Consider the following 15,000-nt stretch of genomic DNA (forward strand, 5'->3'; position numbering starts at 1 on the left):
CTCGGAATCCGAGAGGGAAAACCAATAGAGAAACATGGAAACGCTTGTTGATTGCCAGCCGGCCATGAAGCACTTTAATGGTCCCCTCTGGCCAGGCCAGAACAGCCCCGGTCTGCACAGCCAGTGGCTGGGTCTGCCCCAGAGCCCCAGAGCCCGCCGAACCTGGATGAAGTGCACCAAAGAGTTGATCGGCTTTGCATAACATAATTATTGTCCTTCAGGGACCTTACTGGTGATTACTGGTGTTATGCTTATAAATCTCTGGTAATGAATTTACTCTGTTATTGGCTGTTTGTAGATTGAGATGGCAAAGCAGTGGGGGCCTTATGCTGAAAAGACACACAGATACTGTTTATTTCTCTCTGTCTTTCACACACACACACACACACACACACACACACACACACACACACACACACACACACACACACACACACACACACACACATAATTACAATCATATCAGTGAGATTCACAGGGGCAATAAATTCATTTGATTTGAATCCAACGCCTCTCCAGAGAAGCGGGTGAAGGCCGTAGTCCATCTTATGGATGGCTGCCTGTGACTTGACCCAACCCCGGGGTGGATTTGGTCCAGTTCATCGCCTACGTGTCTCTCAAGTCAAGCACAAGTGAGCACCATGGCTGGGCCTCCTGTTACTACGGGAACCGCAGCCACTGGAGAGGAAAGATCCCCAAACCGACTCCAAAAGATATTCGCAAAGACATTCGGTGAGAAAGCTCTTTTGTGCGGCTAATTGACTCACTCATGGCCAGTCACTTCTGCAGACAACGAGACGGAACTGGAGACAACCTTGACAGGAAGTCAAGGTCCCGACTAAAACAACAGGTTTTATTTTCATTGGTACTTTTGGCGGCGGCGAGCCAGGCTTTGCTGAGCTCATTTGTGTTTCCATTCCAAGTCGAACAGCACTAAACTGCCACACTACGCTCATTTTGGTCGGTCTCCTCAGCAAACTGTGCCGGTCCACGTCCAAATAAACGACGAATGACGATCTCTTTTGTGGTTCAGTCCTCGTTCAGCACTGTATCCCTTCCTTAAAGACACAAACTCAAGCCAGTAGACCCTGATGTATGGATATGTGAAACCAGGCGTGTCTTAGTCCACGGGCTAAACTAAACACAGCCACACAGACCCATGCCATTTGTATTGGAAAACAGCAATAAAAGATGCAATCAAACATTTACATTTCATGCTGGTTTATTTACATATTGAAATCTGTGCAATATGAGTTTAATTTCAAAGGGAACTTTTAATAAGACTGAGAGAAACGCAGACAATAAAAAACACCTATTGTCACCTAACGAGATCCAGATGCTTTTAAACAGTTGGTAGATTATTCTTAGAAGCGATTGGGCGTCGAAGCACTCCAACACTGAGAGATACTAGACCCAGAGCCACAATGTCAGCGGTCCAGAACAGAAGTCACTTTCACATGAGTGGATCAAGTGCCTGGTCAATAGGTTTCTGTGCACCCACTGTTTTGTACGGCATTAGTCCTGTTTTTTAATTTATATTCCGCAACAAAACAGCACAAATAAACACCAACTCAACAATCCCAACAGGAGTCCTGTGTTCTTCAGAGCAGTGATTTCAGCGCCTGAGGGTAGCTGTGTCATCACCTGATAAAAACACGGAGCGTTTCGACAAAGGGGGTATGTGCTATCGGTTGGAGAGGGGGCCCACAAGATCTTTGGATGGCTTTCAATCCGAAAGCAAAGACGGAAGGAACTTTGTTAGGAAAATGATGGCAACTCTTTACCGACAAACAAACTGTCAGGAGTTTGGCAGGGCAAGATAAACTTCACCACTCCCAGAATCCGTGCTGGTGACTGGCAGCCAGGGGCCTTTGGGAAGAAAGCAAGCCCTTCCGGCAGCAGAGACAAGATGAAAGAAGCACAAGCCGGATCCGGAGCTGGAAGGATGTGTTTTTTTGGGGGGTAATCTCAGCTTTTTCTACAACTGTGAAAATGGAATATGATATTATCTGAATAAATTAGGTTCGGTTGAGGTGTTTTGGAGGATGCAGTGAGGCGGAGAGAGGGAGAACCAGACTCTTCAGTAAACAGGTATGGGGTTAGCTGCCGAACAATAAAAAGACTTCTTCAAACATGCATCAAATATTCATTCATACAGCAGCCAGCATGGCAGTGATCGCACACCGTCATCATGACTGGGAGGGTACTGGAGGTGCTCGTATGAAATGAGACCTGAGGTAACGGGGCACTGATGAGGACTGGTGCTCTAAGAACCTGCCATCTCACTGAGAGGAGGACACTGACACAAGACAGACCCACTGCCTAACCAGCTGTTAGTGTGTTAATGTATAACACACAGTACTCGTGGTAGTCTGTGGAGAAACCTGAGGCGTACTTCTAATGCAGACCCCAGGCAAATGTGTAAGCTCATTTTAAAACACCACCCTCTGGGCTCTTAAACATACACACAACCGAAACCCGATATAGCTGCAATTTCACTTTATCATCCTGCTATAAAAGTCTCTCCCAGAGCCCAACTTGGTGACCTCCCACTGGAGAAGCGCTCCAATTTGAATGCATCCTACTGCAGTCCTCCTTCTCCTCCTCCTCTCAAAAACAATCCCATCCCAGTCTGATTCACTACTTAACTTTCCAATTATGCCAAAAATTAAAGAGGGAATGTCAAACAATAGAATGCAAATATAAATTAGCTCTGAGAATAAACTGGCAAATAAGCAGCTCCAACGAATTCCATTCTGTAATGGCTAGATAAATGAGACAAGTGCTCCTTTGTGACTGACTTCATTCCCTTACTCATACTCCACTTCCCTGGGTGTGTGTGTGTATTTGCATGTGTGTGTGTGTGTGTATGTGGGGGGGGCATGTCCTCGCCTCCCACAGAAGTCCTGTGGGGACAGTCTCGGAGCGATGCTCAGGCAGGGGACACACACACACACACACAGGGGAAGAGGATGAGACAGCATCACCACTGATATCTGCTGGCACCCAGAGACGCTGGGCTGATATCTGAGCTGGGAGCCACGGAGGTATTTTGGGAGAAAGCTCAATCCACCCAGCCTGCCTCCAGTTGTGCTGACTCCTCACTCTGTCCTTAGCACCAGGAAAGGCCTAACCCCCAGAACAAACACCCTGTCATTAGGATGCTTCTAAATACCGCCATCGCAAATGAGGTGCAGAGGTTCCGGTGTGGATTGCATTAAATTGGTTCTGGTTGAGTATTACACAACAAACACTAAGAGGCACCAGTGTGGCATGGAGGAGAGAAAAGAAAAGAACGTTTCAGGACCTCAGTGGTGTATCAGCAGTGCTACCACGGTTCATCCCACCCCCTTAAGAGGCACCCTTCGCAGTCTGCTTCTGAGGAGGCCGGAGGGGATGGAGCTGGCTGCTAGCTGAGTCAAACATGAAATCATATCCCAGTGACCTCATTTCCTGAAGTTTCTTTTTATGGCCATCTAATGTATGTGAAATGCATGGAGAGGATATATGGTTACATTGCCTATTGGCGTTGTAAATATAGAGCATGTTGAGTGTTGTAAAACATATTGGAAAACGTGATTAAATCAATTCTCTCCACTTTGAAGACCACTCTCTCTCTCAACGTCTGCCCCCTCCGGTTCAGTAGTACAACTGAACAAAATGGATCCGCATCACATTTGGATGGCATAAAGATTTCAGTGTCCAAATCCCCTATTATGAATTGCCTAATCAATGCCGCAAGGCAGGGGTCTTTAACAGGGGGTCCGCGGAGGTACTGCAGGGGGGTCGCAAAATCTTTGGTTGATAAGACAATTTTTTAAAATATTTAAAAACAATTAAACCAATTTTTTTTCCCACAAATGTAAATGTCTTCCGAATCAGAATTGTATTTATTCCCTTTAAATTTACATTAACATAAATCCAACATATTGTAGCGAACGTATAAATTGATCGAGAAGACGTTATCTTTCAGTCCAATCGACACATTCAGCTACCCACAGGAGCTCTCTCAAGCTGGGCGCCGGTTCACTCACAGCACCTTTCATGCAAATACGATAGCACAGGCACTAGCCAATCAGATCGCGTTTCTGCTCAAGTCTAAGGGCCTGATTTACTAACAGGATTGCGCCCATTTCAGGCGTAAAATAGCGGTCGTAAACATAAAACGGTATTTACTAAGGGGGCGCAGCGCATATTAACGCTTTGTGGGTGTGGACAGGGAGGACACGAAAAGGTGGGTGGAAACATGCGCAAATATTTGGGAGGAGAGAAGATAAGTGCGCCTAATGATGTATTGCGTGGTATTTACTAAACTGCCTGACCAGCGCACATCTCTAATTTGCGGGATAATTCTCCGCCTCATAAAAGCACGTCTTAACCAGGAAGCGCATTTCCATTGAGTCTGAAAACGTTGATATGGCGAAAGTTATAAAAGTAAGGCGAAGATATAGACAGAGACAGCCTACAGAAATATTTTTTTCAACTCGTATAACACTTTTTCAGTTAAGCGATCCACAAATCATTAGACGGTACAGGTTAACCAGCCACGCAATACTTCAATTACTGAACCAGATCAGAGACGACATGGAACCCTCCAACCGGAAATCACATTCATGTTAAACTCCGGACAACATTGCAAATATTGCCATCGGATCATTTCAAACAGATATAACATCAGCAGTTGGTATATCTCAGCCTTCACTCAGCCAAATATTCACACAGGTACTCGAGGCATTGCTACGGCGCACTGGTCAATACATTTCCCCACTGCCACAGCTGAAATTAGAGACATCAAACAGGACTTTTTTTTAAATCGCAAACTTTCCGAACGTAATATGAACCAATGATTGCACCCACGTCCATATATATTGTAGTGAACCCATGTCCCTATTAATCTCGCCATGTACACATCTATATTGTTATAATAGACAGTTTATGCATTAATGCCACCAATAGCATATTCTTTACAATCGTGTTCTTTTAAACAGCTCGCTGTAGGTGATGGCGGGCAGAACAACATTATAGCAGCGCACACATTGAATCAGGTTCAGTGATTGAGCGAATGTGAACCAATATATCTATCTCCACATCGCTGAACCTTCATTTTGTCTTCCTAAATAAATACCACGGAAAATGCGCAAAAACACAGCGCGTTAATGTGCGAAAGCAGATTAAGCAGCGGTCGCATGTTAGTAAATAAGGCCCTATACAGGGCGGAGTAAACACAGTTTGCCCAGTGCAGATCTGGTTTGATAAATACCACAGAAAATGCGCAAAAACACCGTGCGTTAATGTGCGAACGCAGATTAAGCAGCGGTCGCATGTTAGTAAATCAGGCCCTAAGAGCGCGAATATCAAAAATAAAGGATCTGACCAAACTCCATAGCTGGTCTTGTTTGTACCTATAAATTGTTAGTTTGACATTTTTTTGCTTAGATTTAAAAATAAATAAAGAAAGAGAAATAGACACTGTACAAGGTCAAAAAACGTTAATTATAACTGAAACATAAGTCTGAGAGGATTTGCGAGGTGTATGAGCCCCCTAGCTGATGTTAGCATGCTACTACCTACAATCTTAACAACTTGCTAGCGGTGTGATTGGTTTGTTGACCTGTCAATCTCACTATAACATCTATGTTGTCAACACAACTCCATGCGCCAGACTCCTCCTCCGTCATCCATTGGATTGTGTCAGTCAGGAGTTATTGAAAAGAAGATACATCTCACTAATGTGGGAGGATGTGTGCCATCGACAGATGCTTGAGGATTCACTGTCCATTTTTTATGTATGATGAAATAAAAACATATATCTGTGAATTATTTTAATAAGTTGTTATTAATTGTTATTTGTTTATTTGGCACTAGGCCCAGTATATTATAAACAAAATGTTATGCAATTTATATAGTAGGGGTCCCTGCTCATCTCGCCATCAGTTTGGGGGTCCCTGGCCTGAAAAACGTTGAAGACCCCTGCCGTAAGGGAATCAAAACAGACTAATCTAGTTATGGAAAGCACAGATCTTTAATGTGAATCAAAACAGACTAATCTAGTTATGGAAAGCACAGATCTTTAATGTGAAATCAATAAAGAACTTTACAAGAGAGATTTCTCTGACGCACATATTTTTATTCATAGCAATTATGCCAATATGGATATAATGCCCATTTTACATAGTTCTATTTAATCATTAGAAGTCCCAAAAATACCAATGTCAGAAAAATTAAGAATTTAGGCTCAGTATGTACGCAGATAAATTGGCACCTCGCACCCCTGCAGCAGCTGGTGGAAGCTGCATCAACCTGAAGCTTTGAGAGAGTTTGAGCACTGCGCTGTGCTGCGCTGCTCAGTTTGAATGTTTAATGTGGTCGACTGAACTCTCCTGAAGGCTGCACTCCTCCAGGACTGTGAGTTCAAGCAGGACTACGGAGGCAGATACTAGTGCAGAACTTTCCTGGATGCAGAGTCAGCCTGTGGAGGACTCTTGGTATAAACCCCTCCACTCAAGAATATCAAAGACCTCCTCATTACACATGTAACCCCCAAACAGGCACTCTCTCACCAAACAAAGAATTCTATACAGCTGTTCTGAGTATTAACAATGTGCATTTTAAAACATGTCGCTTACATAGTAAATCTTACCGGGACAAAAACAATTACTCAGCTTTGAGTTTTTTTTTAAAACTCCCAGAATAAACTAGTTAAATGATTCACTACCCACAGTGTTTATGATTCATAGCTAGTTAATTGTAGCAGTCATCAAACTCTGTAATAATCACAATAGGTTTGGCTTCTACACCCGTCCTTCCATATTTAATCTTTAATGAACTTAACTGAGCTCTGCAGCTATGCACAGAACTCTCAGGTCACGCAAGGCTAGCATACGCAGCATATGTAAATGCTCTCGTCCACAGCCACTTTGATTCAGCCTGCAGTGGTCTGCCTTTAGCCCACAGCCCTGGCGTGACCTAGCCAAGAGTACCAAACACATGCTGCTGCCTAGAGCACTAGAAGGTTTTCTAGAAGACTTCTACACAACCTGTTCATTAACATTCTCATCACATACTGTACACCTGTCAGATCAAATGCACACACACACACACACACACACACACACACACACACACACACACACACACACACACACACACACACACACACACACACACACACACACACACACACACACACACACACACAAACACATGCACACACAGAGACACGTGTGGCCACACATTTGCAGAATTGCATGACTCATTCCCCTCCAAATCCTCTCCCTCTCCTCTCACACATCAACTCCATAATACATACACACACACATCACACACACACACACACACACACACACACACACACACACACACACACACACACACATTCAGACACGCACATCACACACACACACACACACACACACACACACACACACACACACACATCACACACACACACACACACACACACACACACACATCACACACACACACAGAGGACTCACTGAGTTCGGCGATGCTGCCCACGCGGGTGGCCAGGAGGGACTGCTCGATGGTGCGCAGTTCTGATTGGCTGTAGGCGTGACCCTCTCCCGCCTTCCCAGTCCTCTGCTGGTCCCTGTGCAAGTTCAAGCTGTCCGGCAGACTGAGTACTCCTGAGGGGGAGAATGAGAGAGAGATGGAGAGAGAGAGAGAGAGAGTTAGTCAGTCAGTCAGTCAAGACAGGCAAATGAGACGTGATGCAAATATAGCTGATTTAACAGAAACTAGGAAAACAAGCTCATGTCAGCACCGCTGTGCCTCTGCACTGCCAAGCCAGCAGCATCAGAGCTGTCTGTCCTCTCCTGCCCTGCCTCGTCCTGCCCCGTCCTGTCCTGCCCCAGACTCCTACCCCTCACAGCCCTGACACGCCACCGGAACTGTACCTCCCCCGAGGCAACTCAGCCTCTCAGGCTGCATTTCACTGAAGTATTACTCCCCTGCTGACGCAAACCGCACACGCCATGAAGAAAATGTCTGAGAATGGATGATGGTATTAAGAAGTCATGGGCCTGACTGAAGAAAATGGAAAGCTATGGTACGCAGAGAGATGTTATAAAATGAGTTTGGTTCTTAAAAACAACATCCATACAGCTGTGTTTGCATCTAGTAAATGAAGTCAATAACATCACTTAGTACAGGGGCCTTCTGCTAACCCACTGATGAGCTTCATGGGTTTTGGCCCCGTCCTCTGATTCCAGGACACCACTCATACAGACCAACAGGTGCTGCTCTTGGCATGCAGCTTCCAAGCGGCCATCAGACAAAGGCTGGGTGGTATTTTGTTTCTGTACAAGCAAGCAATTACTGCCAGGAACATCTTGTGCCTGGATTACAGTGCACTGTAACAGTTGGTCGTTAACAGCGCCATCAAGGAGCTTGAAAGAGGAGCTCTCACTGTAGATGATACACACCCTCACCGTTGTTGATTTGATTTAGAGGTGTAAACTCATTTCAATATTTCAGATACAGATGTATTAAACCAACAGGATTAATTCAGGATGAATTGAGCAGCTATTGTATTGCTTGTTCAAAGCTGATGAATTGTCTATGCGCTATTAGGGAGGGCTGTGACATCAGGCAGCAGGCCTATTCTTGTGGAACATTGCTTCCAGTTCATCTAAAAAGTTCACGCCAAGAGCACGGGGTCACCCACCATATTATTGGCTGATACTCAAAGGACGAGGAGGGAAATTGGATTCTTCTTAGTCTTTGTTGTTTCTCATACTTCCTGCTCGGGAACGGTGACTGTTGTGCCTGGCGACTGTTGAATTATGGATAGCCAGTGAGCGGCAGCGGGGTTCCCCAGGCAGTCTGTGTATAGCTGTGTGTTTGCAGTCTGTGTATAGCTGTGTGTTTGCCTTGCGTCTCATTCACACACCGCGGCCAAATGCAATTTCCAGCTGCCCGCGGTGAACGCCGCAGCGTGTGTCTCCCGCTGCCTTTCCCCTCCGGTGAGAGTAAGGCTGCGAGAAACAATACAGTATATTTCAGGAGTGGCCTAGCATTCACTTCTGGCTGCAAAAACTCAAACTTCCCCATAACTTCCTCAGTTCTGGGTTATACATTTTTTTTTGGTTCCTTGTGTTGTTTAATTTGTATTTAAAGAGAGAAACAGGTGTAGGTCATGTTCACACATGCTAACCACAGCAAAGGCATGTAAATGATTCATCTTGGTTGCTTGGTAGCGACATGGCAAGGCACAGGTGTTGTGCGAGGCTGCGCTCCACATCGCTAATCAAGTGTATCACACTACAAACCTGCCCTAGAGGCGTGCGCCATCATTACTGCTGTCATCTCTGTGCTCTCCCATCATTATCACCTCAAACTGTCATTTTCATCACACTTTCATCTCCTTTAATTATTCTTTTGTCTAATGTCTGCCTGTAGGATAGCTCTGGGTCCGTGTTGTATGCTGCCAGTATATTCCTCACACTTGCACTAATTCTGCTTATTATTAAACACCCCTGTGAATACAATTGAACATTGTCTAGAAAATCTTTCATCTCAAAGCCCAGGTCTATGTGAGAAACTGCCAGCTCTCTATGTCAATCGACGGTCACAGTCTTTTAATGCTCGGCCCTTTATAGATTTTTTAATCTTTGATCTGTAAAATTCATTGTTAAGTCAAATGTTCCATTTCCATGTCTGGATATTACCTTTAACCTTTGTTCCCAGCTCAACCTCTCTTTGTCTCACACAGCCTTTATCATGTCATTCTCCAATTCTTTAAAGCCTCTTATCGTAATTTCCCTTGCTCTTTTTTACCACAGTATGACGCGTGTAGAGTTCTATTCTCATCCCGCTCATCTCTTATCCTTCTCATGTCACCGTGCCTTGACTGACGCCCACCCCACAGGAGACTGAGTGATGCCACGGGGCTCACCACCGCTGCGTTCTATTAACCCTTCTCTCAGACGTCACAGCACAGCAAGATACAGTTATATCAGGAAGAAACCCAACTTGGCCCCATTATATTTCTGAGACCTCTCATACTGAGTGCAGAAGGCTGGTCCTGTTGAGAGCAGCGCAAAGTGAACACATCTCAGTCGTAAGTGGAATAGTGTTTCCGACTCAACCTGCGGTGTGCGGCTTCTTCAAACCCCACTCACTGTTATGTAAAGCTGGACAGAAAGACGGCCAGGGCTGCTGACTCCTTTCCCACAGCGTGCGGACTGTGAGTAGGAGAGAGTGGAGAAAGGCTTAAACCGAGCAGGTTATAATCGCGCCAGAACAACTGCATCTGGAACATGTGCAATTTGAATGGAAAATAACAAGAGCTTCGAGTGAATGACACATGCCGCAATGTACAAGGGTAGCACTCTGAAGATTTCCTTCAAGTGTTTAGTATGGATTATGAAAAAGCCAGAGGCGGAGGGGAGGTTTCAACCACATTAAGGGCTTTTGGTTTGTGTAAGACATCAAGAGGTATCAACTGCTGTTCTTACTGATGTAGCGCCCCCCCCCCACACACACACACACCTACACCCTCACCCTTACCCTTACACACACACACATGCACACACACACACACACACACACACCTACACCCTCACACACACACCCACACACACACACACACATGCACATACTCATACTTGTGTACTTTTCCAATTATCCCCTCAGGTTTGAGGGGGTGCATGCCAGCAGGCAGGTCTCCAGGGCAGCTTGAAGCACTTAAAGCAGTGTGGGCTGATCTCGAGCCCTCCCTGGGTGCTGTGTTTCAGTAGACCACCTCCTCTGGAGCTTCAGCTCCCATGTTATACTATAGGGGCATACAGTCGGGGGGAGGGGGGGGGGGGGGGGTTGATAATTGCTGGCTCAGTGTTATTTATCTGGAAGATACAGTATTAGTCTACCTGGGTGTTTTTGTAAGAACCAAGGGGAAATAACGGTTCAAATGTAGGATGGTGGTGGCGAAGACTGTAGTCTTGTAGACCATAACATTGTTCCTTTTTCAACGGTGAACTACAAAGGAAATTGAGGCGTAAGAGTTGTTTTGGAGACAGGCGTCTGAACATTTCAGCTATATCACACATCGCCTTCTGCTCTGTCTCTCCCACTAGACTCTCATCAGCCCCTCTCATCTCTCATCTCTCATTCTTCTTCCCCAATCCCCCTTTATCGCTTTCTCTTTCTTCTCTCACTCTTCTCGCTCTCTCATCTCTGGCAGGGCTTCTGTCAGGTCTGAAGGACGGCACCCTGCTGTGGGCTGGAAGGCTTCCTGAAAGGTCACTAGTCAGCATCTGGCCGTCTGGAGAAGACAATCACCAGCAGAAGAAATGCAGACACATGGTGTTCCTTGTGATGTCACTCAACTCAACCAAACCGAGTGTCAACAACTGAAACTCCGGGGGAACATTCCAGATTGAACACTGTCCATGTGAGTCCAGGGACCTCCTCGTCCGTTACACTGACAGGTCTCTGAACATTCCAGATTGAACACTGTCCATATGAGTCCAGGGCCCTCATCGACAGGTCTCAGATGTATCCATTCCTTTACAAAAACACCCACCTATTTTGAACTAATGTTCCCAACTTTAACTGACTCCAACCTAGTACACAAGAAATTACATTTATATTACTGTTCACACTAACATTAACATGATTAATATCACAGCTTCCTCAGAACTGAATTTCACCCAACTAAGTGGTATGTCAAATTATCCAAACCTCTCCCGTGTCCAACTCTAATTAGGCCTGAAGCACATGACACACAGGGCAGGGTGTGTTCACTTGCATGATGGGATAGCAAACAGCCCTGAGCTGGGAGTCATGCTGCATCACAAAGAGAATTCCCCCTTTGGTCCTCTGAGCTGTGCGTGCCGACTCCACTGGCCACTGGCCACTGACGGCTCTGGTCTGCTCCCGCTCACACTCCCCACACCCCCAGCCAGATCCAGAGCCAGAGCCAGAGCCAACCCTGTTGGGCTGCAGCCTGCCTCTCTCTTCTCTCTCTCCGAGCCTGGCCAGTTATGTCACCACTGCCCTAACAGGTCTCCATGTCCTTTCAGTCTCATCACTAAACCCATTACAAAGGGATGCAGAGCGAGAAATGAGGGGATGCTGTAGGAAGAGGATGGAGAGAGAGAGAGAAAGAAACACAGAGAGAGAGAGAGAGGGAGAGAGGTGGAAAGGAGAGAAGAGAAAGATGACGGAGAAAGCACAACACCCTGAAGGAGGATGTTCACTGGAGGGGAATGATCTGCTGCGTACAGCAGGGAATTGCTTCCCTTTCAATCACTGCATCCACAGAGCTCCCTTCCTTCCTCTCACATAATACAATCTAGGACACTGGGCTAATCAGGTTCACTCCTCACTACTGGGTCAGTTCAATGGGCCCACATAAAGGACAATCTGCAATGCACAGGCTCAAGGCAGAGGTTGTTTACGTGCCTCTCCTCAAGTCTAAAGAAATTCACTCAGAAAATGACCTTTGACTCTAAAAAACAGCCCATGTGCGATTCACTGTGACATTTTGTCGCGTTTACGACAAATCCCTTTACAGCAAATCACCCACTTAGGCTAAATCCCTCCACAAAGAGCCCCCCCCCCCCCCCCCCCCCCCCCCCACCCCCACCGTCTTTGAGCAGAGCCCTGTCTCTGAGTCACCATCGCCATCACGGGTTCGCTGGGCCTGAGTCTGAGTCTGAGTCTCTGTGGTCTGTGATCTGCTGGAAGGAGGACGCCAGAGAGAGGCCGCAGTGGCACGGACCCATCTGTCACCATAAGCCTGCACTGGAGGGGAGTTTGGGATGGCAGTAATTAGAACCAAACGCTCACACATTTCTGCAGAATATCTTCATCAAAAACAAGCAGTGCTAATGGCAACGTATGAGTGGAGCTGAAGGAGGCTGAATGTAATAACAGGGGGGATATCTGGGCTTTGGTCTTGACGTGGTGCCATCACTGCTATCTGTCATCTCTTGCAGAGAGGGCTAACAGCTGGAACAGACGGGCGTGGGGGTATGGCGGGGAGGTGCCCACTCGTCCATCCGGACATGTTGCCCATCAATGTGGGCCCGACTGCCCTGAAGATGCACCCACTCACCCACACACCCATCCATCCACCCACACACCCACCCATCCACCCACACACCCATCCATCCACCCACACACCCACCCACTCACCCACACACCCATCCATCCACCCACACACCCACCCATCCACCCACACACCCATCCATCCACCCACACACCCACCCACTCACCCACACACCCATCCATCCACCCACACACCCACCCATCCACCCACACACCCATCCATCCACCCACACACCCACCCATGCACGCACGCACAGCCTCGGCTGGCCCTGTGACAGGCCTGTGTGGTGGCAGCAGAAGTGTTTCCCAGGCCGGAGCACTCCACTGTGACCTCGCTGCGGTTGGCAGTCTGTACTTAAATCTATTTTGGAGGGGAAGCGCAGCTCTCTCGCCTGCCTCCTCCTCTTCCTCCTTTTACCCTTCTTCCTCCTCCTCCTCCTCCAGCTCCTCTGCTAGTCGCTCGAAGCACTCGGGGAGGCTCTGAGGCTCGGGCATTGGCCTCCGCTGAGGGAGAGGCTCCACACCTATGGTTGCACCACAGCCACAACTACGAGGCGTTCAATTAGGGAGACAATCTCCCGCCAAGGAAAACAATAGCACAGTAGCCTTAGTCTTAGGAATTTATGGAGACACTAGAAAACCATTTCTGGCCACCTCTAACCGCTAACCAAACAGTGGAATCATGTTAAGTTTTCTCTCTGGAGGCACTAAATCTCTTATCAGATGCTAAATCTGTATGGCATGAAATAAAACACGAGCTGGTGCTGAAGCTGTTGCTAAGGCTGATTTTCTGTGTGAGGTCTCCATGCAGGCTACCTTCAAGAAGTCTCTGTCACGCTATGTGAGGTGAATGTGGAGTGTTTGCTACCTGGTACATTTGTACCAAGCTCAGTCTGGCACAGGAGATTGTGCTGTGTAGGCAGCAGCAGCAGCATCACCCCAATGCACGAGCGGGGAAAGAAAGAAAAAAAAAACAGATGGCCACCTTATGTAGGGGGAGGGGAATCAAAGAGCCACACTGTTAGAGAGAACAGTGGAGGGGAGGGAGAGAGATGGAGAGATGGAGAGATAGAGAGATGGAGAACGCGAGAGGACGAGAGATCAAATCAGGGAATTGGCAAAGGCTGTCAGGACAAAGAACAGAAAGCCAATCATTCCCATCTAGAGCCCCTCGTAATTCTCACAGTTTATTACGGTTAGCACAGAAGACAGGACCTTCACACTCCCCATCAAGCCAACGTAATCAGCCCTCATTACATCTGTCTGTCTGTCATGCAGTCAGTCCTCATTACAACTGTCTGTCTGTCATGCAGTCAGTCCTCATTACATCTGTCTGTCTGTCATGCAGTCAGTCCTCATTACAACTGTCTGTCTGTCATGCAGTCAGTCCTCATTACATCTGTCTGTCTGTCATGCAGTCAGTCCTCATTACATCTGTCTGTCTGTCATGCAGTCAGTCCTCATTACAACTGTCTGTCTGTCATGCAGTCAGTCCTCATTACATCTGTCTGTCTGTCATGCAGTCAGTCCTCATTACATCTGTCTGTCTGTCATGCAGTCAGTCCTCATTACAACTGTCTGTCTGTCATGCAGTCAGTCCTCATTACATCTGTCTGTCTGTCATGCAGTCAGTCCTCATTACAACTGTCTGTCTGTCATGCAGTCAGCCCTCATTACAACTGTCTGTCTGTCATGCAGTCAGCCCTCATTACAACTGTCTGTCTGTCATGCAGTCAGCCCTCATTACATCTGTCTGTCTGTCATGCAGTCAGTCCTCATTACAACTGTCTGTCTGTCATGCAGTCAGTCCTCATTACATCTGTCTGTCTGTCATGCAGTCAGTCCTCATTACATCTGTCTGTCTGTCATGCAGTCAGTCCTCATTACAACTGTCTGTCTGTCATGCAGTCAGTCCTCATTACATCT

At 46.8% G+C, this 15,000-nt stretch overlaps 1 protein-coding gene across 2 annotated transcripts in view; it reads right to left on the reverse strand.

Moving 5' to 3' along the window:
* Nucleotides 1–15,000, reverse strand: part of btbd11b (BTB (POZ) domain containing 11b) — a gene marked incomplete at its 5' end in the record, with an annotated part of 83,441 nt that overhangs the window by 25,710 nt on the left and 42,731 nt on the right. For both annotated transcript variants that reach the window (XM_080841656.1, XM_080841655.1), the window contains one exon: nt 7,497–7,646. In XM_080841656.1, the coding sequence (XP_080697782.1) occupies nt 7,497–7,646 (150 nt within the window). The remainder of the gene's footprint in view (nt 1–7,496; nt 7,647–15,000) is intronic.

Source organism: Sprattus sprattus (assembly GCF_963457725.1).
Source record: "Sprattus sprattus genome assembly, chromosome: 7".
Taxonomy (NCBI): Eukaryota; Metazoa; Chordata; class Actinopteri; order Clupeiformes; family Clupeidae; genus Sprattus; species Sprattus sprattus.